Below are 25,539 nucleotides of genomic sequence, written 5' to 3'. Positions count from 1 at the left end.
AGTGGCTATTGTAGTCTGAACAGTTGTACTCCAGCAACATTGTAAATTTGTCATAGGCTATATGCTGATTTAGTGTAGCAAAAACTATTCAGAAGTGACAATACATTTTTACAGGAGCTTCTAGTTACAATATGTTTACTTACACTCGGGACAGCCAAGCCAAGTTGGGGGTTGTGAGGGATCTGACACTATTGATCTGTATATATTACTGGATAGACAGGCCAAGACTTTTGAAGCCGCGAGGCTGCCATATTACTCCTCCCAACATAGTTTCTCTGCATATGATCCTAATGGTATCAAAATTGGAGAACATTTGAGACTTAGTGGAAACAATATGATTCATGATGTTTTAAATGTGCATAAACAAGAAGATTTGACAATTCACAACTTGCCTTAAATACATGTATAAATTATGTGCTTAATTATGTTTACAGCAGGAAGCTTGTAACCTATATTTTATTAAATAATTATATGGAAGCCCATTTCCGCAAGTTAACCCCCCCCCCCACACACACACACACACACACACTGTCAGAGGCCCATTTTCCCCAGTGGGGGATTTTTGAGTGTTTCTTAACCCTGATCCTCGGGTCACACTATCCTGCCTGTTTTCTATGTCTCCCGATTCCAACGCAGGTGAGGATCGTTAACAGGCTTCTCCAGAGCTTGCTGATGAGCTGACATTGGAAACCACCTGCAATGGGAATAGAGAGACATAGAAAACAGGCTAGACGCTGAGGACCGCGGTTGAGAAACACTGCTATAGAAAATGGATGAATGGAAGTAATTTAAAAGATACCAGGGGTTCTCAGATTATACTTTATATACGTAAAAAAAATGTTCCAATTCCGGAAAAAAAAAAGCAAATAAGCTCTACATTAATATGCAACACATCTCTTGACAAATTGTTGACTAACAGATAGATAATATATGGAACATACAAACAAAACAGCTATATCCTTTATCATAAAATGTATTCCTTCTTCTCATTCTTTTACATGTTTGAAATAGACTGCTAAACAGACATAATGGTAATGCTAGGTAGTCAAAGAATCAGTGTCGGTAGTCAAAAAATCAGTGTTGGATGTACTTGGAGAGCCATCGTACAAATTGTTAAAGAAAGACATGCTGGACACACTTGCGCGCCTTGTGACCTGTAAGGAAACAACATATTGTATTATATTGTGGTTCATTGAATTATAACAATTGTATGACTTAAAAATGACTTACTTTTTTTCGGCAGTCAAAGAGGTTATGCATAGATGACCTGCTACAGAAAAACTAAGTATTATTAAAGGGAATGTGTCCCTACATGTCGGTCTGATTAATACTGCGCTTATGGAATATAAATAAAGCTGAAAAATGCATCCAATTTTATCCATTTCTTGAGGTGGCTTCAGAAAACAGGTTAGCTGTGATTGGTCGTTACCTGAGCCCTGAGCAACTGTGATTTAATTTTCAGTCGACAGCAAGTGGCAAAATGGCTGCCCCGAGATGGATAAAAACGTGTGGATTTTGCTGCTTAATTCATACTCCAAAAACACAATATTAATCAGAATGCAATTCAATAATGGGTGCACATACATCATATTAAGAACATTTTGGGGATGATTTCCCATTTAAGATACCAAGTATGTATATTTGTATGCATAAATATTTGCATCTTCTGGAATATGTCATACTTTGCACAGTGCTTCCAGTTCGATCTAATGAGGACGATGACACCCACATGTTGCCAGGTGTACAATAATTATCGTATTTGTACGATAATTTGACCCTCTGTACGATGTACGATCAATAATCCCAAAAAATGGCAAATGTACGATAATTTGATCATTTTGGATTATTGGCGGCAAAACTGAAACTGCCATAGTTTTTTTTGCGAACCCTGAAGGTATCTGTTCTCATGTGACATAATAACGGCCAATCGCGCGTTGCTGAGCATGAAAAACGAAAGACGTCCATGCATTGTTTGGCTGAATGGTAAGTGCCTGCCCCCAGGAGACGCTCCCAAACAGGAAATCGTGCAAGATCAAACCACCTATCCAGTAATATATACAGATCAGTGCCGTTAACCCACAACGGTGAGCACTTTTAACTCTTTTACTGCCACACGTTATCATTCACGTCATCCTTGAAAACGTTCTATTTCATCAGATTTCGGCATCTTTCATTGCAATTTGATACACGGGCAGCCCATTGAAGAGATACAATGCTGCCATCTGGTGGCCATAGTTAGTGAGTGTTTTTGATTCCACAACCCATTGACCAGGCAGCGCTACACTTAGATGTTGCACTGCCCATTGATTTAAAACAAAAAACAAAAAAACAAAAAAACGTAGTTGACGTCATTTAACGTTTATGGCGGCATACATTGTGATTTTATTAATCGGGATTAAACGTTTTTGGCAGTCAAAGAGCTAAACACAAGAACGACTGTATTTGACTGTCGCGAATCAGTGTATTTTGGTTACGACGGGTGTACGATAATTTCCATCAAAATACGATAATTTTGAGTCTATGGTACGATAATCCTATATTTCCCACCTGGCAACGCTGATGACGACGACTCCAGCAAGGAGAATCAGACCCACGGCCAGGCCCACAATCAGCATACCTGCACAAAGTACAATATTCAAAATAAGGGGTTTGGCATCACAATTTGCGGCTTACAATTGGATCTTGTGCCCCATTAAAACACAATCCGATAAAAGAATGTAGACTTGTTGAAAAAACGTGGCACACAGTCTATTTGCCGTATGCTTGTTAAAACAAATGGGTTTCTGGAGAAATGCAGTGACTACGGTTCTACTTTATTCAACGATTTAACAATCTACTCACGTTATTTTTTGATCAGTTTTCAATTCATTCACAAATCCATCAACTTCCTCATCTTCTGTATCCAAATTGAACAGCTGAGCAATTTCTCCTTCCAACATGCCAGGTTCCCGCTCGTCATTATCGGAGTCAGCCTCGTTGCCGTGTGGCTATTTAGCAATGATGGCGGCTTTTGCGAGCCCATGCGTCCACAATCTATTCACATACGGTGGCGTACTCGCCCAACGCTGTCTCCCAGTTTGGTGAAAGTGTGTTCGCCGTCTCTCATCCAGCGCGCAACGACTACTCGGAACTTAATTTGCCAAGTTTACACCAATGTCCAGCAGTTGGAGACTTGGAGTTCCTTCGTTAATCCTCCCAGAATGATGACAAACTGCCCCCAGGAATACACCGCGGGTGAGCGTTATGTATCCGCTCCGCTCCATCTTGTTGCTCGGCACACATGTCAATTTTGAGTTGTTTTTCTTGCTTCTTCCACCTTCTCTCGTGCCTCCATGTACAAATGAGTAACTGATTGCAGTTATCCCAAACGCCGGGGTAGACGAAATGAACTGCAGGAGACAGGAGGTCACACTGCAGCTTGGTGTTTTATTTGACCTTTTTTTTTATTCACGTTATTCACGTTCTTGTTTAATCTCCATATTCGAGTACATACAGTACAGTACAGTTCTTCCTGCATTTTCGCTCCAGTACACGTCATACGCAGTCATTCACAGTGGCTTGAGGAAGCAGCCAACCAAGAATGTGTGCCCACCAATCAAAAGCCCAGATTCTTGACTTGAAGTTTAACGTTTTCACTTCAGAACTGCACACAAAAGGCGCACTTTTTTTTTTCTGCTGCTGGATCAAAAGAGTGGCGGGTCGGATTGAAGGAGCGGCGCTACGCCGCTGCTGAATGAATACAACGGAAACACTGATAACTCGAGTTCTAGCGGCTTTGACGTGGATTGGTTTGTTACAAACATCAGACCTGCAGCTGTGATACAAACTAGTGTTGTTCAGATACCGATACTAGTATCGGCAGAGGTGCCGATACTGCATTAAAACAGTGGTATCGGTATCAGTGACTACTCACAAGTAACATGCCGATACCATTAATTCCAAAGCTAATGTAGGATTTTTTGATGCAGCATCTTGTGTCTTGCCGGTGCACGACATTCACTGATATGTGACATGTTCACTGCATGCCGATCTAAGATATCCTATTGGCCCTTAATGCTCTGAACCAATAGCAGGACAGCTTTTTCATGTTGAGGAAAAAAAGCCTTAAGTATTGGTATGGTATCAGTATCGGCCGATACTGCAAAGCTGGGTATCGGTATCGGGGGCCAAAAAATGGTATCGGAAAAACACTAATACAAACCACGCCTCATTTTATAATCGGGGGCTTCAACAGACAGACCACGCGTGACTCCCTATTCAACAGGGCCCCACTCAGAGTGTAGGCTCTATGTATAGATGTCAACAATCACAATTTGCCTAAAATGCACGTGTATTGCTTCCTTTTTCAAAATAATTGTCCAAATTACTGCCCATTCGTGCACACCACTAATAAATATATACCTGGTTGATCAACAGCAGGCTCAACGGTGGGATTGGTGTGGCAGGGTCCATGGAATATGGTGATGTCGTCGAGAGCAACATCCCCACCTGCGATTTCCCCCCTCTGATACACGAACACAAACTGGGACACAAAACAACACAATGATTTTAGTAGAACATGACTCAACGCTTTCTGTTGTATGTGAATTCAATGACTGTTTCCCTAGGAGCATCTGTGCAAGATGAAGATCGGGTTGGCGCACACTGCGCGATTCTTCCAAACCCGACTTCTCGTGCGGCCCTGTTTTGGGTTCTGAGGTGCCACAGTCCACATACAATACGTTGCCCTGTAGCACTTTTCTTAATCCATAAAAAAAGGTAAGAGTGTCTGTCAAGGAAAATGCGGGTTGCTATAGAACGAGGGCATGGGCGAGAATAAAGAAGAAATTGTGGATACTGTATATTAAAATTCGGGCCTCACTAACATTCACTTGAAAGTCAAGGGCGTGGTATGTACCACATCTTTAGCACCTTATACTTACACCTTTACTGTACATTGCTTTGTTTATACTATATTTCCATGGCTTATTGTAGCGGCAGCCAGCTGTGTCTGTGTCAAAATCCACAAAATATATTTTTAGGGTGTGTGAAAGCTTCTGTGCATTTTGAATGGCTGCAATTTATGATGTTACCACATTGTGCAATTGTTATTAAATTTTTGAATATCTGCAAATCAGAAGCCTAGTGAGCAGAAGCTCTTGAAAACAGTTGCCCCACAACGTTGTGTTGGGGGGGTGACACACACACAACCCCCCCCCCCCAAAAAAAAAAACAACAACAACAAAAACACACAACTATTAGTCTTCAACTCATGCTCAAATTTATATTGCAATACAGTTGTGCCTTGGGACACGAGTTTAATGGGTTCCGTGACCATGCTTGGAAATAATTTTACCCCAGTGAAAATAATGGCAGTAATCTAGACTCTCCCCCATAAAAACAAGACAAAAAAAGTGTGTTTTTAAATAAAAAAAACAACAACAACAATGCTATAATATTGTACATTACCCCCCAGACCACCACGCCCAAAAAAAAAGAAATACTGTAAGAAATAGTAATTTCTGCTATGTTTTTTTTTTTTGCCTCAATTAACTTCTGATTATCACGGCTTGGCCACATGGGGGCAATATGATATGTGTAAAGATGTATACAGTACATGGAGACAATGGTGAACACTCAACAGTTATACTAATAATATTTAGTAGAGGATTAGGAAAACGTTACCGAGTATTGTTACTTTCAGGGTTGCACATTAAAATTTTGACTGTTCTCCCATGAGCATCAGAGGTGGTTGTATGGTGCTCAGTTTTCCCCAACACACCAATTTCACGAGTGAACTTACAGATTTACAGCACATCAGAGCAACGTTTATCGTTAATAAAACCTTTTTCTGATTTCTTTCCCCCCTCCGGTTTTTATTTCTTAATTAGAACAACTACAATATTTTTTTATATTATATAGATTTATGTATTATTATTATTATTATTATTATTATTATTATTATTATAACAGGGCTACAAAATGTCAAAAATATTAAAACAATCCAATATAATGTTTTATAAAAATACAAATTCACATTTAACACACTTCAGTTGTACAGCCTGCCCCGTTCTAAAAATTAATTGCCACCTCTGACTTGCATTATGCCTGTGATCAACTAGCTTGCTTAGCAAAAGTCTCTAAGGCAACGGTCCAGATCTCTTTTTGAGCCATGGACCGCTTTCACGTAAAGACGTATTCTGACGGACTGTCGTGACGCAGCGACACAGAGATAACGGTCTCGCTTGCGGCCCTTCTGCGGAGCCAGCCGAGTCAAGCCAGCTGCTCCAGCGGTAGTTCATAGGCTACTATGCAGCGAAACAAGTAATACTGTACATGAATGTCAATGCCTTACTTAGCGTTGGTTTTTGGCCTTCAGTAGCAATCATGGCAGCTGATTTGACTTTGAATTGAGGCTGGTCTGACAGACAAAATTGAACATGAGCACAATATTCAATTCTGAACGCCCATGAGTACCCCTGGGTTGTATTATCTGCCTACATGTGTTGCTCCACTGTTTGTGTTCAAATAATCGTAAAAGGTAACACCACTATCACACCGATGCTATTCATTAGTCTGTGGCATTTTGAATTTTGTTACCATTAAGTTAACGATTACACAAGAAATTTTATTTCACAATAAAACTTCAACTCAAAGTGGCAATGTGGCATAAACAACTAGAAGCCACATTTTGAAGAATTGCTCACTATCTGCCAATTTGCTGTGAGTTGTGTTCATCGCAAAAAAAAAATCGTAAGTCAGGTCAGTCGGATCTCTGGGCACCAGTGTAAATTTTTTTAAACCATATTTTTAACAGTAAAACAAGTAATATGTATATATATATTTAAAAAAAAAAAAAAAAGTAAAAACAAAGGGGCGGCACGGTGTATGAGTGGTTAGCACGTCCGCCTCCCAGTTCTGAGGACTCCGGTTCAAGTCCAGGCTCTGGCCTTCCTGGGTGGAGTTTGCATGTTCTCCCCGTGACCGCGTGGGTCTTCTCCGTTGTACTCCGGTCTCCTCCCACATTCCAAAGACATGCATGGCAGGTTAATTGGGTGCTCCGAATTGTCCCTAAGTGTGCTTGTGAGTGTGAGTGGTTGTTCGTCTCTGTGTGCCCTGTGATTGGCTGGCAACCAGTCCAGGGTGTCCCCTGCCTACTGCCCAGAGCCAGCTGAGATAGGCGCCAGCACCTCCCGCGAACCTTTTGAGGAATAAGCGGTCAAGAAAACGGATGGATGGAGGGTAAAAACAAAGATAGTCCCACATGTAAACTCAAACCATTCAGTGTCTTTCAAACCGCCTCAGTGTGTGTGTGATGTACCAGTGAAGTGTTACAAAATAAATAAATAAATAAATAAATGGTCAAATTATTACCCAGAATGCATCGTTGTGCTCAACAAACAAACTGCCCTTGTGCCACTTGTCTCCCTTGTTTCCAATCTCGACCCACTTCTGCTCACCCACCTTGTTACCACTCTCATGTGTTTTCCTATAAAACAGCAATTCAAATCCATCACAAATAAATGAAATATACAGTCATAATCAAGGCTGATGCTTTTCTGAATGGAATGGATTGTAATACCTGTCATTAACATAGACTCGAAGGACTCCAACATCAGGACCAAACATGTGATACCAGAATGTAAGACAGTGCCCTCTGGTGGCCGGTTGGAGCACGTCACTAATTAGGTAGGAGGCGTGGCCCCACTCTCCCACTGAGCTATCCACATAGAGATAGTAGCCTGAAGGAAGGAAGTGAACTTATTACCCCCTGCTGTGTAAAATGCACCTACAAAGTTCCCATGTGACCAACCGTGGGTCATGTTTGTGGTGTGATCCACGTTGGGCCCCGTGCTGGGGTTGGAGGTGGCTCCCCTGCCGCGGAGCCAGTCGCCCTGGTCCACTCCTCCGCCGACGTTGCTCCAGCTGCACATGTTGAGCTCAAAGTCGCAGGTGTCGTGTGGGGGGCACTTGGCATCCAACAAGTGGACGTCATCAAAGGCCATGTCGCCCTCCTGGGTGGGCCCGACCTTTACGCCCTCAACCACAAGCTGATACGTAAACAAGAACACTAAACTCAATCTTCTGAGTCCACCTGATCACTGTGAGTTAGCTAACTGTGGTTACAGAGTGTTTCAAATTAGTCGAACCATATAAGCAATGTTTCAGGGGGGTCAGCTAACTTAAAGTCAGAAAAACCAATACAACAGAATCATCTGGAAATGTAGTTTCCAGTTCGTATGCTAATTTGAATTGGTGAACTGATACAACTGAATCCACTTAGTCTTCAAACAAATAGTGAGTCTTCCAGCCAGTCTGCTAGCATAACAAGTAGGGATGGGCGAGTACCGATACCAGGTATCGGTATTGGGATGATATCAGCCTTTTTTTAAGTACTCGAGTACTCATGACGCAGACGAGTACAAGCGACTGATGGCAGAGGGGGAAGACGTTAAGTGGATCCTCCTTGCCTGTAACTGGCGCTAGCTTGCAGCAGTTTTTCACCAAAACTTCACCGGTTTGGAAATACTTCAAAATTGTGAATCTTAAACTAAAAGAGCATTTTTGTGTTTTATTTTGAGCGTTAAGACTATTGAAGAGTGACTGTGCTGTTTTTTTTGTCAGAATTAAAGGAAATATATTTGTTTAAAAATATCTTTTAGTGATTTTTTTTATTTGCCAAAATGAACTACTGGTATTGGCAGTTGGTATCGGTATCGGTGAGTACTGAGGGTCTGCGTATCGGTATCGGTCTGAAAAAAAGTGGTATCGAACATCCCTAATAACAAGGAAACAATGTGAGTATGAGGTGATTCCAGTGAGTTCATTACCTCATGTCTTTGAACACATACAACACAATCATCAGAGTCACGCAGAACTTAGATGAACAATTTGAAGTTCAACGCAAATATTGTGGAAAAATATGCCTGTATGTTGGATGTGACTCACCCTGTACGGTTGAAGCCGAGGCAGAAGCGCAGCCTGGGCGAACCTCCACATGCTGCGTTGGTCTCCTACCTGGGAGAAAATCAGATCTCGTACCCCGTCTTCGCTCTGCTGATAAACGTTCAGCGTGCCAACACTTCTGCCGTACATGTGGTACCACAGCTGGACACAAGCTCCTTTTCCTACAAGAGGAAAAAATAAATTGTTGGCTGGAATTCCAGCCCCTCGGTTTTGAGTCAAGAGTGATGGACTCACCTGGGGGGTAGACAGGTGACAACATAGCGGCAGTCTGACCAGGGATGTCCTGACTGGAGGAGGGCAGGTAATAGTAGTGGCCCACGGGCGTGTTGGTGGTGTGGTCGCTGTCAGGGCCTGTGTTGCTGTTCGGGGTTGCGCCTGAGTGTCGGGTCCAGTCAGCGTCATCGTCACTCTGCTGTTGCCAGTTGCAGCTTCCCTCCTCGAAATCACACACATCTACAAAAGACATTTACATGTTCTTATATACATATATATATATATATATATATATATACATATATATACATATATATATATATATATATATATAAGTGTGTGTGTGTGTGTGTGTGTGTGTGTGTGTACTTATAATATTTTGGGATTTTTCATGTTTGTTTATATTTTGTTTTGACTTTTGTTTTTTTTATTCAATTATTTTTAATGTTTTTAGAGCTGGTTTGTTAGTTTCTATGTTTTTTCTTTCGAAAAAGCTTTGTTTAGTATTTATTAGTTTTAGTCCTAGTTTTATATTTTTTTTTAAATATATATATTAAAGTATTATTTGTGGAATGTGAGGTATTCTCAAACAACTGTTTGACTATCATTCATCTATACGGATGTAAAGCATTAACAAAATAAATGGATTAAAAATGAACACCGAAAGCTATGGATGGCATTAAATGATAAACCCTAATACAAAGGCCATTTTAATTGTGGTTAATTTTATAAACGTACTGCAAGATGAAGTTTCAGTTATTATTTTTAAATGTTTATGGTTTTATTTTGTGAACCAAACTTTTGTTCAATTAGTTTTAGCTATTTAGCTGTTTATTTATTTATTTTTTTTGTTAACTACATTAACATCTGATGCAGTGCAGTTGTAAATCACTGCAAAACTGCAACAATAGGTATGTTGTGTAGTTTCTTCAGTTAACTCAATTTATTAAACGCCCTTTAGAGAAGCAGTAATTGAAAAAACAAAAAACATCCAAAATATTCAAGGAAACCAAAACCATCACCAGAGGCGGGGCATGCTCCAGGGACGAGCGAGATGTCATCGACGGCGATGTCGCCTGCCTCGCCTCCCACACTGGCCTCCACAATCACCTGGTGAACCTGCTGCAGGCTCACGTGACTTTGTGCCGGCCGCCACTCATCCCCTTGGTTCCCTGATTTTTGCCACACCTACAGGAAAGACAGAGGGCTGAGTCACTCCTTGCAATGAGGATGTGAGGAGAGATTTGTGCAACACCACAGTATACACCGAAACTGCACAGAGAACAATTTGCAGCTGTTTTGTAACCCGGCTGTTTCACAACCGTGATAAAAGCATAACGCAGAGAAAGTCTATGGGAGAGTTCTGTATATTTCTCAATCAACACCGCAGTACAGGGAAGTCATACATCCCAACGAATAAAAGATTAAATTTCTCATCTCAATGTACAAATCCTAGAGTCCAATAAATCAAAAGAATCTATTGATTTGGAAATCAATTTCAACCAAATATTAATTTGAATACACTACAAGGACAATATGCTTATTGTTTAAAGTAAAAAAAAAAAGTACTATTCCTTTTTTTTTTTTTTTTTTTTAAATATTTAGTCATTTTGAATTTGATGCCTGCAACACATTCCCAAAAACGTGACAGGGGCATCTTTCCCACTGTGTTCATCTGCCCCACCTCTCCAGCCTAAAAGGAGCAGTGGCTAATATTTAGGAGCAGCAGGCCTCCACTGCAAAATGAATATGGAGGAAACACTGAGTATGAAATATGGACTCATCAGACCACAGCACTCTTTTCCACTTGCGTCAGCCCATCTCAGATGAGCTCGGTCCAAGAGAAGACGGCATTTCTGGGTGTTGATGATATATGGCTTCTGATTTGCATGGTAGCGTTTTAGCTTGCATTTGTAGATGTAGCAACAAACAATGCTCGATTTATACCCGGCCATGACACTCAAATTGACGCATTCCTCAACTTTATTAGCTTTTTTGTTACCCTCGTCTCAGCTTCTTCGAAACATGTTGCAGGCGTCACAATGAAAATCACAGAATATTTGCAAATATTTGTATTGTATTTAACTGATTATATTTCATTGGTATTGGGTTTTGTACATTTGAGATGACTGAGAAATATCCTGAAGTTTTTATGCATGTTTTACACAACATAACGTCCAACTGCATTGGAAATGGGATTTAAAACATCCATTCATTTCCTATAGCATTTGTCCCCAGTGAAAATCCCAGAGAAAATCCATGCAAGCATGAGGAGAACGTGCACATTCTAACCTTGAACTGTGAGGCGGCAATGTAGAAAATATCAAATCCTATATGCATCAATTCCTGTGTGTTTTACCAGCGTTTTCTCCATTGATCCGGCTGCCAGTAGGAACACCCGCAAAGAACCGACGGTGGCTCCAAACATGTGGTACCAGAACATGAGACAGTATCCCTGTTGAACTGCAGGTGGTAGCAGTGGAGACTTGAGCTGGGCAACATTACTCTTTGCACTTGGAAGGGAGCTCTCGATGTAGACGTACTTCCCTGTGGTACAACAATAGCATTGAAGTGCATATGAGATCAACACAGAACAAATTATAGAATTTTATGCCAAATGCCTATATGTGCTGTTTCTGCCATGATACCCAAGGCTGCAAGGTTTTACAGCAGGGGTGGGGAAAGTATGCACGCTCTATTCTTTATGCTCAAAGAACATTTACATTACGAAGACTCCGAGAGTATTTGTTGCATAGGCTTTTGTTTTTTCTTTAATTCAATTAAATAATTGTCTAATCAACTATAATTTCACTATTTTCTTATTAAAATATACAATTTAAAATGTAATTTTTTTGTATTCATATGCAAATCACCTGGTCCCTTTAAAAAAATAGAGGAAAAAAGAAAAGAAAAAAAAGAAATGTGGCCGTTGATCACAAAAGTTTTCCCAACACCATTTTATAGTGTCAAAAAAACCTTTTCCTGTAGTGTGGTCCCCCGCAGGTCCAGTGTTGGGTGTCTCAGTTGGACCCGACCCAGTGAGCCAGTCCAGCTGGTCATCGGCCCCCTGTGTCCAAGCGCAAAGGCCGTCTTCAAAAGTGCAACTGAAAGTGGAGAGGCCTGAGGAGGAGGTGGCAAAAATAGTAAAAAAAAAAAAAAGTCAAGACTCCACTTGTATGTTTTAAAATGAGGACTCCCAAATGTCATTTACCTGGAGGTTGAAAGGATTGGTAGCAGTTGAGAAAGGAGATGTCGTCCACAGCGGCAACGCAAGCATCAGTGGCCGCATCTCTACGAGTGGCATTATTCCAACTACTAAATATAACCTAAAAAAAACAAACAAACAAACAAAAAAAAAGTGATTTATACATGACCTAATTTAAGGCTTGCTTATTTAAATGCATCTTGAAATTCAAAGAGAATATAGATACTGTAAAAAGGTCTCAAAAAACTACATGAAACCAATGTTTTCCAATTATTATATAATTATTATTAGGGATGTTCGATACCACTTTTTTTCAGACCGATACCGATACTCAGACCTTCAGTACTCACCGATACCGATACCAACTGCCGATACCAGTAGTACATTTTGACAAATATAAAAAGTCACTAAAAGATATTTTTCAACAAATATATTTCCTTTAATTTTGACAAAAAAAAACAAAAAAACAGCACAGTCACTCTTCAATAGTCTTAACGCTCAAAATAAAACATAAAAATGCTCTTTTAATTTAAGATTCACAATTCTGAAGTATTTCCAAACCGGTGAAGTTTTGGTGAAAAAATGCTGCAAGCTAGCACCAGTTACAGGCAAGGAGGACTCACTTAACGTCTTCCCCCTCTGCCATCAGTCGCTTGTACTCGTCTGCGTCATGAGTACTCGAGTACTTAAAAAAAGGCTCGTATCGGCCCGATACCGATACCTGGTATCGGTACTCGCCCATCCCTAATTATTATAGACCAGTAGTTTGCATTGATGCTTATTTGATTGCGCCGGTGTAACTTATGTTGTGGGTGATGACGCTTAAATGTGTGCTGTAAATTCGCTAATTCAATATAAACGAGTGCATGCAGTAGTTATGCTTTTCAAAATTTGAATGCAACACAAGGCGGGAGAACAAGCAGTCATGTTTATGGGTTGGGCACCTCAAAAGGTTGCGGCTGAGGCCCCAGGGCCAGAGATTCAGGCGTCCAGTGGCTGACGGTGTTGCGGCTGCGTGACCACAGGATTTCTTCACTTCCACCGGCTTGCCACGTCAGCACTCTGAGCGAGCCAGCACACTCGGCGCTGATGTGGAAGTGAAACCTGCGTGGAGGAACGAACGAAGGAAGGAAGAAGTTGGAGTGTTGGATTTGTGAAGGTAGCTGGTGGGGGGCGTTGAGCAACCCGCCGGGGCGGACGTGTTGACTTGTGTGTCACACCAACATTCAACAACATGGTTGACAGCGAACGTACAGAATCTGGCAGTAGGGCGACGAGGGCGGGAGACGGGGGCTCTGGAGTCGGGCCTCGCTCGGCGCCGACGCCCGACTCGAGTTGACGCTCATGTAGAAGCCTGAGAAGCCACAGAAAAAAACAGTGTCAGCCTCTGACTCAGTGGTCACAAGTTGTCTCTAATTCCCCTCCAGACGAGGCTCCACCTGTGTGAGTGGTGTGATCGGTGGGCGGCCAAGCGCCGCTGCCGGCCTTCTGCCTGCGCCACCTCCTCTGCCCTTCGCCGGGGTCCGTCCAGCCGCACTGGCCCCTCTCGAATGTGCATGGACCTGCAACGTGCAAAGGCCGAACGGGAGCAGGCATGTCGGAAACAAGGCAAGGATGCGCACCTGAGTCATACGCTTTTCGAGAATAACAGCAAACAAAAGACGACAACAACGCAGCTGCTGTTTAGCGTTTGATGAGACGCAGCAGCCGACTGTGATTCACTTTGTTGATGTCTGATAACACACACTGTACTGTCAATCGTTTTTCCTCACTTTTCATCAAGGCCAGCAAAGGCTCGAATTCTTCAAATTATTATTATCCTGAGCGCTTATCCTGTGGGGTCTATCAAAAGTAATTTTGCCCCTTGAATAACTAGATGACACTGTCACTATAGCATTTCATTTCTCAATCCAAACATTCATACACCATTCTCCAAAAGTACTGCAACAGTATTTTTGCACCCGGCTTAAATCCAATAGTGAGTGCATTTTACTGGCTAAAGGGAAGCTAAAAAAAAAGGAATATCTAGGATTGATGTTGCTGGCAGCTTTTGCTCACATTACCAGCATTTCTGGACATTCCCCTCTATTTTCTAATGATGGCAGGTGCCTTGGTAGAGGCCTGTCCCTCGAGTGTGATAATTTTACATCACAAACATGTATAAACCACTCCAAATGTATTGCAACAGTGAGGTTAATTCCTTTGTAGTGTAGTGTTAATTTTACATGAATTTAGTCTCAGTTTCAATCACACTTGTTAGTTTTTAATCATAATTAGTCAACCTCATTCCATTTTTATTTAGTCAAATATAAATCTAGCATTTTACTTTATTTTAATCCAAGGAAACATAATTTAATTTGTCTAGTCAACATTTTAGTCTAGTTTTAGGCAGGACAATCATTTTAGCCCTGTATATTTTTTGTTAACAGATTATGAACATTTCGGAACTGAAATTATTTCACATAAAATTTTCTCATCTTTTTGATGAAAAACAATTTCACACAAAATTACAGTACATTAACAAATGGCCACTATGGCTCCATGCTACAAGCTAGTAAATTAGCCAGCATTAGTTAGCGGTCGGATTAACATTATTGTTGGAACGTTATATCCGTTGGATTAATGTTACGTTATAACTATAATTATTATTATTTTTTTTAACCTTTCACCGTGAATCCACCTCCGGTCTATCCCACGTGTTTCTGCTTGTTGCACTCGTGAGTTGCAGATTTGAAAGGGGGTGTGTCACTATGTGTCACATAACAGTGTCACAGTGACAGATTAGCAGACACAGGATTTTATAGTCATATAATTTTCATCTCATTTTTGTTCATGAACTAAAAGATCCATAGATTTTAGTCCAGTTTTTAAGTGTAGTACATTTTCGTCTCATCGTCATTAGTGGATGAAAATGCATACGGATTTAATCTCAGTTATTGTTGATGAGGGTTTTAGTCTAGGCTAGTTTAGAGTAGTCCGGTAAAAAATGTGTTGATTTTTTTATTTTATTTTTTAAAGTTTTCGTTGACAAAATTAATACTATTCCTTTCCTTTTGTTGCTTTTTAAATAATCAATCTCCATAGTTAAACCCAATAGAGCATGCAGATTATTAGCTCAGTAACAGACAGAATTCTTGTATAACCGGTCCAGTTTTAAATATGTGGAAGTCAAATTTGAACTGTTCTTCTTTTGTCTCATGCTCATCTTTTCAGTGTCAAACCCAAATGTTCTCAATCAACATCACAAATAAAACGATTGGCCGCATTATTTCAACACGAAATGAAAGGGAGTGAATGTGCTCGGATGAACAATCAAAGTAACTTCCTGTGTGAAAGTCAACCTCTCATTCATGTTTTGAAACTGTTTTTCAGGATAAAGAAAAAAAAAAGAGCAAACGCATCATGCAACCTACCACAGCCATCCTCATCCTCCCCCTGGGGACAGTCAAGACGGTAGTTGCACTTTAATGTGGAAAGAATGCACATTTTCCCTTCTGAACGCCAACAAAAGAAGTCACCATCCTGTAATGTAACACAAGCACAAATACATTTGCACACAATGCATGCTTTGTCATGTCACAGCCTTTTCGAAGTATCTACCTGACACGGGTTGGTGGGCGGAGAGGAGGTTACAGGTGTGGTCGGGGAGGCTGAAGTGGGCGACGTGTCAGGCAGTGGGCTGTTGTCGGGGTCGAAGGCACACTCCTTGGAGAAGGTCACGTCATCTAGTGCAACGTGCCCTCTGACACCAGCGCCTCGCTCATACCTGAAAACCACCTGAGGAAGAAACATCCCATTTGTTTATTGTTTTTTCTATATTTAATCCTTTATTAAGTAGCCCTGAAAGTAACTAGATTTTTCCACACTAAGTTCTATTTCCAGGTCGTCAAAACATTCCTCATTGCCATCAATGGCATCAGGGGAAAAAAAGCACACAAACTACAGCATTGCCTTGCGAGTTTAATTTGCTTTGTGAGCACGCTTGGAACTCAAAACACTATTACAGTACTTTTTATATCAAATCATTTTCCCACTTGAATTAAGGGGAATGCCTTTAATCCCTTCAAGTTGGTGTATGTACATAAATTGTTAGCTGATTGTTAGGGATGCAACGATATCCAAACATCACGATACGATATTATCACGATATGAAGTTGACGATATGATAATTATCACGATATTGTGAGGGGGGTTGGCGATATTTAAAAAAGATCACAATATTTTAAAAAAGAGCTCATACTAAAAAAAAAACAAAAAAAAAAACAAAACAATATTATGCTTTTGTACATAACAGCAATGCACATAAACCACCTACAATCTCTAATAACAATATTGAGGCACTTACTTGCTAATGCAAGCACACATTGATCGCTTCAGAGGGTGCTAGAACTGCACAAATGGAAATCAACCTGACTTTTTTAACAAATGTGTTCCTTTTAAATATTGTGAACATGACGACGACGATATTGTGGCAGTTTTAATATCACGATATCACAATATTGCCCTTAATAAAGCTGCCTGTATCAGTTAACATGGATGAAGCACTTGTTAGGCCAAGAATAAACTGCATTTGTGCAATCTATTATTTTAAAAGACAGGTGACAAGAAGTGAACATGAGTAATGTCAACACTATTATCGCATGTGCTACGGTGCACATTTAGATCAAATTAGATAGCTTCCAGCACACTCACCTTGCACTTGACAGAGGATGAGAAGGTGACATGTGCACTCTGCCAGTTGTAATTGTATGATTGCGTCCTGAGCCACAGTACGGTGTCGTCAGTACCGGAGCGGAACATCCTGGAATGTGCTAAAAGTTTTCCTGTGCTGTCTTGCAGGCTGTAGTAGAAGAATCGGATCTGCATGGACACACATTCATGCACAAGTCACATTATTACTGGATAACTTCGGCTTCCAAACACTGAAAAATGGAAACAGAAAGTTGTGAAATTAGTCTAGGACGTAATTGTACTGATGCCAATACATTTTGCAATGGAAAGTGAATTAATTTGTCATCATAACATTTTTATTAACTGTGCAGACAATGTAACCCCTTAAAATTCAGATGGTCTCTGGCGGGCAAACATTCTTAAAAAATATATATAAACTATGGCGATTCAGGAACAGCTTCAAATTTATTTTTGAATGCAACTTTTTTTTAAAGCATTTTCGGCAAAATTGCTCGTATGATAAGGGGTTAAGTAACTCTTAACCACTGTTAATAAAACAAACAAACAAAAAAAGTAAAACTATGCATCCGTTGAAGACGCACTAGCTAATATACTTTATGCAACAATATATTTGAATTAGCATATGCTTGATAGAATTCACTTGTGTATTCAGTATAAATTAAATTGATAGTTTTACTCCTATTGACCTGAATTGCGAGGCTCTTTTCTGAGTCACAGTAAGTTGCATTGCTGGTTCAATTGTTTTCATCAAATCAAATAATTAAATAAAAAAACAAAAATGCTGGTGGACTTAATCCTTGATACTTGCAAAGTGGAAGTCTCACTTGAGCAAGACTTGCTGACTCTTACTGTACATGATGATTTGGTTCCGATAACTCACATTCATGTGCGGCTGATTCCATAAGTTTACTCAAGTTTCCTGTAATGTTACAAAATGGAACATGAATTCCAACTAAACCCACCGTGCAATTTGAGCTGGGGAGTAAAGTTTTGGAGAGAATCTCCAATATCTGCCCCCTCTCCATGAGATGAGTCTCTGGAGTTATATAGTGACCTGAGAAAATAACATTTGACACATCAAAGAAGAAACATGACCAATGAATGACACAGCAACAAGCCAATTTCATGACTAGCATGTCAACATAACAGGCTTGGTGCATTGCAATTTCTTCAATCACCCGCAGCATTGTTGAGGGTGTGATCCCGGGGGGGTCCATCAGCAGGCCAGGCATCTTGTCCTTTTTGTCGAGTCCATCTGGCTCCGGGTTCGTTCAAATGGCTGTCAGCCCAAGAACACAGACCTTGTTCAAAGCTGCAGCGCTCTGTCACACCTTGTTGCTCTGTAGTTAATCAATCGGGGACAGAAAGTGCTTGAGAACGACAAATATCGAAAGAAAAGTCAACGAAGCAAAAATAGCTGTTATGCACTATGTGTACTTTAATCTCAGCATTGAGACTATATTTGGTATTCGATATATTCGGAGAACGCACAAGTGCGGTTGTGCATATAACCCCGGGTTTTCACCGGTTGCGGTTGCGGTGCGGTTGCGGTGCGGTCAGGCGACGCAAGCAATTAGATTCCATTCATTCGAATGGTGCAGTTTACACCGCTTGCGGGTGCGTTGCGTGTCGACTGCGGAAGGCCTGCGGTGTGCCGCAAGCCTTCCGCAAGGATAGACCTATTTTCTATTTTTGCCGGACGCCGCAGCGGTAGGCCTCCGGCAAATGGCAAGCTAGCACAAAACACATCGAGCGGGACAGGAAGACCGAGGCAGTTTCAAAATAAATTTCCGGTTACCTTTCAGAATAAAACACTCGCCAGCTCCTATTTCGCAAGTTTTCAGCAAAACGTGACGTGGGCGTCGCCGGGCCATGTGCTCATTCACGGTTTAGACACCAGCGAACATGGACGAGGAGAGGTTTATATTGGAGGTGGAAAACCACAAAATAATATATGACACGGCACATCCTTTTTATAAGGACTGTAATGTATTGTGAGTTTGATGTTCGCGATTGCTTGTTGTGCCCGTCTCGCTTGCCGTACTGAGCGGCAGCCGGACGGGGAAGACAGAAATAAAGAGTGGACCCGCACTGACCCGACTCTCGTTATTAATATACTTTACAAGGACAACCAAAAAAAGGATGCTGCATGGAATCTCATAGCAGAAGAAGAAGAAAAGGTTAAATCAAAAGAAGTCCACCTCTCTTTCTGCTTCTCTGTTGAGCACAGACTTTCTGTATGTTTGTCGTTGTGAAATGCCACATGATCGCGCGCGCGCGGTCCCGCGAGACACGTTGGGAAGTGGGCGGCGACGGAGCTGCCGGACCGCAGCTGTGCGGAGCCGGTGTGGATTGACAAAAAAATTGACCCGTCCGGAGCACGCAGTCAAGACGCACCGCACCGCAACCGCACCGCAACCGCATCCAGTGAAAACCCGGGGTAAAACTTCTTGATTTTCATGCCGGTGCAAGCCTTGTTTAGCGTGTTTGGGAATTTAGTAAACGACTTTGCACCATGCTGGGTGTCCCTGGTGCCCCTGATAAATTTCATGGCAGAACGTAGACTAAACTTTATGCTTGCTGGAAGTTGTGGCGCAGGTCGTGTAACCCCAACTTGGTGAATGTGATTGAGATGTAGGTTGACAGATTCGGAGCTCCACATTAATGGATGTCATCATATTTCACTCATTAATCTGACAAGAGCGTGCATGGAACAATCTGAGTCACAGTAGAAATCAATTATTTGGACAAATTATTATCATCCATATTCTGTTTTTAGCTCATTTGCTCCCAAAAACGAATAAATACGTTCTATTAAAAATGTTTTAAGTGTCCCAAAGATGTATTTATATCCATCCATTTTCTTGACCGCTTATTCCTCACAAGGGTCGCGGGGGCTGCTGGCGCCTATCTCAGCTGGCTCTGGGCAGTAGGCGGGGGACACCCTGGACTGGTTGCCAACCAATCGCAGGATGTATTTATATGTTGTTGTTTTTTTTTTTTTTTATGCTAGAGCATACAGAAGGCGTTGATGCAGCCTCTGAACTGAAGAGAACGGTTGAAGCAATGGTAGTTATTCCAAAAACAACCAGCAGGTGGCAGCAGAGTGTAAGAGATCAACCTGATTCATGATGAAACTTCGCTATATTCTAATGCTAATTGCTGCAAAACGGAAACGGATAGAAATATACTTTTTTTCCCGGGTGAAAGAAGGTACTCTCATCTTTCTTTAGATAGGTTCCATATTTTTATAGCAATAGAACACAATATACTGTGGGCCTTGCAAAATCAGTTAAAATCCAATAAAACAGCCAGGATGGAAGGGGGTTGCTTCATTGAAAATGGCTGGGAGTAAATGAGTTAAAAGGGTGGGGTCACATACGGAGATGAACAATCAGGGTGGAATTCAGTCTTCAAGTGCCCACATCACAGACAGCTTTGATCTCCTGCATAGACTCCAACAAATCAGTTTCTGCTTCCGCCATATCAAGCAGCACACACCTCTCGTGTGCCGGTTTAAAGGGAAAATGAGAGGAACCATTTCAATTTGTTGCAAATCAAGACAGTTTGTTCACGCCTACAGCGGCGTACAACTCCTTTTTCTAACTGCAGAAATCTTTGTGCATCTGCAAAAAGGCCAAAACTAGTAGCCCGGCCATACACAGAGTTAACTACAAGCATACCAGACTTGTGCTGGGCACAAATATAGACCGGAGACGTAAGTGTAGTTGTTCTTGTTTACTGGGTTTAGCACAATTTGATGTAAATGCTGTGAATGCAAAATAGTGTTTATTTGATTATGTGATGCTTAATATCACCGAATACACATTTAATATCTTTCAGACTACTGTACACTGGTGCCTTAAGATTCGACTATTATTAGATTTGTGAGAATGCTTGTATCTCAAATCTTTCACATTGAAATTCCAGTAACTTATTCCAGGCTCTATCACAAAAAAAAAAACCAATAAAAAAGGTTTACCACAATTGCTCTCATCACTCCAATCACCGCAGTCATCTGTGAAGTCACACACTCGGTTCTTCTCCACACACACGTTATTATCGCAAGTAAACCTATTGTCTGAGCAACTAGGTTGGGGCTCTGGAAGAAAAAACAAAAATCCAAGAACAGTGACCATCTCACCCCAAAAGTACACCGAGTGTCCGTACCGTCTAATCTATTACCTGGCAGTTTGCAGCTGGTGAAGTTCACGTCATCAACGGCAATGTAGCCTGGCTTGTCGAAAGCGCGGGTGGCTTCGAAGAAGACGGTGAAATCCTGACGCCTTCTACCGAGCGACACCTCGCCGCGCTGCCACAAATCGGCACCGCCACCCGACTGCCACCACAGGACAGTGGTGCGAGAGCTCTCACCGAGCAGCACCTTCAACTCCTCCGTGTCTGCACAGGTTGGAATGATTTTGTTTTTAAACAGGGGAAGACTGAACATTTGGGTTTTTATTTCTTCCAGAACATGGCATGCACTTAAAAGTCTAGGACGGAAGCTGCTGCTGTTAAGATTTGATTTTTGCCTGTGCACCTTACGTTGAGCAGTCGCGTTGTAAACAACACGAAAACCAGAGAGCTGTCTATGGGTTAAAAATAAGCAATTGTGAAGTTTAGAGAAAACTCGCCAATTGGATTAATAATGGTAGCCGACATTGTAACACACCTTCTCCGTACATGTTGTAATAGAAGTGGAGCGTGCAGTCAACGCCGGCCTGTTTCATGGTGGGACTCTGCAAGGCGGCAGGGCTCATGTGATCCCCATTGTTTGGAGTCACCGCCATGTACCAGCCTGGAAAATACAGAATTTGATGTCAGTAAGGCCAGGCTAAACGAGATAGACAGATCTATAGTGCTTGTCCTCAATCAGGTCAATGGTGAGCTACAGCCTAATAAATTCATTAACTCTTTTACTGCCAGATGTTATTAAAGAAAAACTTTGATATGACAGAGGCTTTGATCATTGATGAAAAAAGATACAATGCTTCCATCTGCTGGCAATAGTTTAGAGTGTTTTAGATTCCACAACCCATTGACCAGGCAGCGCTGCACTTAAGACGTTGCACTGAGAATTATTATTTTTTTAATTGTTGACGTTATTTAACGTTTATGGCAATATACGTCGTGATTTTACTGATCGTTATTAAAAGTTTTTGGCGGTCAAAGAGTTAATTGCTTATACACAAACTACCATTTATACTCAAATTCACACCTATTGACAATATAATCACAGGGAAAACCCACACAAGCACACGAAGAACGTGTAACCTCTACATCGAGCTGAGATTCTAACCCAAATCCTAAAATCAGTCCTCACATGCATTTGTCAAAATGCCACAATGTTCAGAAATTACAGCACAACAAAATAGGCATCTCACAAAAAGTTACATTTGGTATTTATTGGTATTTTCCGTTTTACGTAAGACTATGAGGTACCTACCACCCCAATGACAAACCATTGTTCCCCTGAATATTCAATGTTGCACTTATTAGTAGAGACAACAACAGAAGGGCAGTTTGGATGTATGGTCTCACCAAGCAGCGTTCCAAGTGTGTGGTCAACAGACGGTCCAGCGTTCCCAGTGGCGTTCCTTCCTCTTTGCCACTGACCCTGGCCGACGCTAACGTCCTCCCAGTCACACGTGTCGTTTTCAAATGTACAGCCCACAAACGTCGATGTTGTTTCATTCACTGCAAGGACAAATGAAAATGAATTATTTTAAATATATTGAGACGGACTGTAGTAGATAAACACAACTAAGCTAGTACCTTGACAAGAACCGGGTGTCAGACTGATGTCATCGATGGCAATGAAGCCTCCTTTGCTTGTCTGTGCTTCAATCAGCAACTAAACATAATGAGACAGATCATCTGCAGCATTGCGACCAAATTCGATCAGCTATTAAGTCTAACTTTGGGCTACCTGGAAAGGTTTTCGCTGCTCTAAACTTTGAGTGAAGCTCTTCCAACTGTGTCCACTGGTGGCGTTTCTCTGGAAAACCACCTCGTCCTCCGACAGGCCTGAGTGAACGAGCACTCGCAAGATCCCGGACTCGCTGCGTTCAATCCGTTTAGGGAAAACAAGTATACTGTAAGTAATTCTGGGCTTAAAGAAGTCACATTTAAGACTGTTTAAGAGTCAAATGCATGGCCTCTCGTTTAATAAACAAGACCATTAGTGGTGAACGACGTGAATATTATATTCCAATACAGTGATGCCTTGAGTACCTGAGCGCTTGACTATGAAGAGTCATTACAGTCCAGTAACTAGTTTGACAATGTTAAATAACAACCACAAGAATGATAAAATATTCTTACAATGTTTCTCTTTTGGGCGGCACGGTAGTCGAGTGGTTAGCACGTCCGCTTCCCAGTTCTGAGGTCTCCGGTTCGAGTCCAGGCTCGGACCTTCCTGGGTGGAGTTTGCATGTTCTCCCCGTGCCCGCGTGGGTCTTCTCCGGGTACTCCGGTCTCCTCCCACATTCCAAAGACATGCATGGCAGGTTAATTGGGCGCTCCGAATTGTCCCTAGGTGTGCGTGTGAGTGTGGATGGTTGTTCGTCTCTGTGTGCCCTGCGATTGGTTGGCAACCGGTCCGGGGTGTCCCCCGCCTGCTGCCCAGAGCCAGCTGAGATAGGCGCCAGCAGCCCCCGCGACCCTTGTGAGGAATAAGCGGTCAAGAAAATGGATGGATGGATGGATGGATGGATGGATGGATGGATGGATGGATGGATGGATGGATGTTTCTCTTTTTATTATTCCACATGCTGTATATTCTGTATAGGACAGTTGATGACTCTCGGTTGACAATGATGTAATCTCTGTTTGTCTTCTGTGACTGGACGGTGGCATCATTTGAAAAATTTACGGCCAAACATTCAGTTTGCATATTTCATTTTTTTGTGCCATTAAGTGCTATGGTGTTTTAGGACAGAATTAAACCATTTTTGTTAAACGGCTTTAATTGGTCGTTGTGTTCTTTGTGGTATGCCTGCCTTAAAACAGATGGACGGATATACTGTTTGCGCCATTTAGCTGTGCTTCTCAGAATCTAAAAAATATATACATGCCTAAGTTAGGGATGTGCAATTAATTGAAATTCAATTACGATTTCGATTACGAAACATTTTCTTGTTTTGTACAACAACAAAAAATGTCCTACTGCACAGTGCACATGCTGCACTCCAACTTCAAGTTTTTGCCAACATAAATAAATAAATATAAATTATTATAAATTCTGTTTGGGCCATAAGGAACGCACAGAATTATAGTATATCTGTTTTTTTGTTTTTTTTAATTGGTCTTAATATTTTTAAATGCTTAAACATTTTATTGTTTTGTATTAAAAAAAAAATAATTGTTTAAATAATCATGATTTCAATTATTGCCAAAATAATAGTGATTATTATTTTTTCCATAATCAAGCAGCCCTAACCTAAGTACTGTTACTAACCCTGCCTAAAGGCTTTTTTTTTGTTGTTGTACTCACTCACACAAACACGCACACAAACAGACATGGTCTCCCAGACGGGGAAGCGAACCCACGCCAACCGGCACCCAAGGCAAGTCCACTCCTCCACCCAGAGCCCAAGTTGCTGAAAGGCTTATGAACACTACAGATGCTACTTAGAATTAGCATTAAGCTAACAAACTGAAAGGCTAAGAATTGTGGTTGTTTTAAAAACACAAGATGTAACTCTCTTTGTTTTATATTCAGTTTGACAGCAAACATCAACCTGGAGTGGCATTAAACAGCTTGAATCCTTTCTTTGAAGAACTGTTCATTATTTACCAAAGTGGTGCTCATTGTTATTATTTATGTGTTACATACAGTATTAAAAAAAAGTTATGATCAGATAATTCAAATCTAATTATTATGGCTAATTAGTATGGTTTGTTTTTTTTAAATGCTTTTTTTTTTTTGAGTGTGTGAGGGTGGGGGCGGGTGTGCATGTGTGTGTAAGTTTATTTTCTGTGCACTGAACTCTGACCCAGTGTATGTGTTGTTTTGCACAAAGTGAAGCAGGTGATTATGCTCACAGTTTGAGGAAGTCAACGAGGAAACAAGCAAGATAAAGTGCATCCACGGAAATGTCAAAACACCGTTTGGTGTGGGTTTTGTTTTCTGCTGACCTGCTATCCATGTGGTACCATAGGGTGAGGCAGACTGTGGCATCTTTGAGTTGGATCCACTCTGATGCTATGCGAGCCACATTGGTGCTGGTGCGTGGTGATAAGCTCAACAGGAAGAGACCTGAATGCAAACACACAAGCAATTGCTACAGTATTATGACTGAATCCAGCACATTTGATTGGATTGTCAAATACTCCCACACAATAATTTCATTTGGGACAGGGAGGAGATGACCACAGGATGTACAGTAAATCGGGAGTAACTCACCGTAATGGTTAACGTGACGAGAATTAATCATCTGTTGCACATTGTGGGGTTTTCATTACATCAGCGAGCAGATGAT

The 25,539-nt window shown here is 41.3% G+C and overlaps 1 protein-coding gene across 3 annotated transcripts in view; it reads right to left on the bottom strand.

Moving 5' to 3' along the window:
• Positions 1 to 805: 805 nt before the first annotated feature.
• LOC144019624 (MAM and LDL-receptor class A domain-containing protein 2) overlaps positions 806 to 25,539 on the bottom strand; it is a 61,010-nt gene continuing 36,276 nt past the window's right edge. The window contains exons 24-51 of one of the 3 annotated variants that reach the window (XM_077522801.1): positions 25,196 to 25,316; positions 22,986 to 23,118; positions 22,832 to 22,910; positions 22,598 to 22,753; positions 21,729 to 21,854; positions 21,242 to 21,457; positions 21,039 to 21,158; positions 18,235 to 18,396; positions 18,019 to 18,110; positions 17,057 to 17,224; positions 15,965 to 16,141; positions 15,778 to 15,886; positions 13,804 to 13,926; positions 13,619 to 13,718; positions 13,309 to 13,468; positions 12,371 to 12,485; positions 12,136 to 12,279; positions 11,519 to 11,706; positions 10,182 to 10,347; positions 9,181 to 9,399; positions 8,929 to 9,107; positions 7,793 to 8,030; positions 7,562 to 7,721; positions 7,354 to 7,468; positions 4,402 to 4,522; positions 2,548 to 2,617; positions 1,231 to 1,270; positions 806 to 1,154 (exon numbers count right to left, since the gene is read on the bottom strand). In XM_077522801.1, coding sequence (XP_077378927.1) covers positions 1,038 to 1,154; positions 1,231 to 1,270; positions 2,548 to 2,617; positions 4,402 to 4,522; positions 7,354 to 7,468; positions 7,562 to 7,721; positions 7,793 to 8,030; positions 8,929 to 9,107; positions 9,181 to 9,399; positions 10,182 to 10,347; positions 11,519 to 11,706; positions 12,136 to 12,279; positions 12,371 to 12,485; positions 13,309 to 13,468; positions 13,619 to 13,718; positions 13,804 to 13,926; positions 15,778 to 15,886; positions 15,965 to 16,141; positions 17,057 to 17,224; positions 18,019 to 18,110; positions 18,235 to 18,396; positions 21,039 to 21,158; positions 21,242 to 21,457; positions 21,729 to 21,854; positions 22,598 to 22,753; positions 22,832 to 22,910; positions 22,986 to 23,118; positions 25,196 to 25,316 — 3,914 coding nt within the window. In that variant the 3' untranslated portion in view covers positions 806 to 1,037. Of the gene's footprint in view, positions 1,155 to 1,230; positions 1,271 to 2,547; positions 2,618 to 4,401; positions 4,523 to 4,922; positions 4,991 to 7,353; positions 7,469 to 7,561; positions 7,722 to 7,792; positions 8,031 to 8,928; positions 9,108 to 9,180; positions 9,400 to 10,181; positions 10,348 to 11,518; positions 11,707 to 12,135; positions 12,280 to 12,370; positions 12,486 to 13,308; positions 13,469 to 13,618; positions 13,719 to 13,803; positions 13,927 to 15,777; positions 15,887 to 15,964; positions 16,142 to 17,056; positions 17,225 to 18,018; positions 18,111 to 18,234; positions 18,397 to 21,038; positions 21,159 to 21,241; positions 21,458 to 21,728; positions 21,855 to 22,597; positions 22,754 to 22,831; positions 22,911 to 22,985; positions 23,119 to 25,195; positions 25,317 to 25,539 lie in introns of those variants that run through there. The other 2 variants (XM_077522810.1, XM_077522817.1) reach the window with 2 other exon arrangements.

Source organism: Festucalex cinctus, chromosome 1, assembly GCF_051991245.1.
Source record: "Festucalex cinctus isolate MCC-2025b chromosome 1, RoL_Fcin_1.0, whole genome shotgun sequence".
In the NCBI taxonomy this organism is placed as follows: domain Eukaryota; kingdom Metazoa; phylum Chordata; class Actinopteri; order Syngnathiformes; family Syngnathidae; genus Festucalex; species Festucalex cinctus.
The sequence above is the reverse complement of the archived record's forward strand: the minus strand, read 5'-3'. Positions and strand labels throughout refer to the sequence as shown.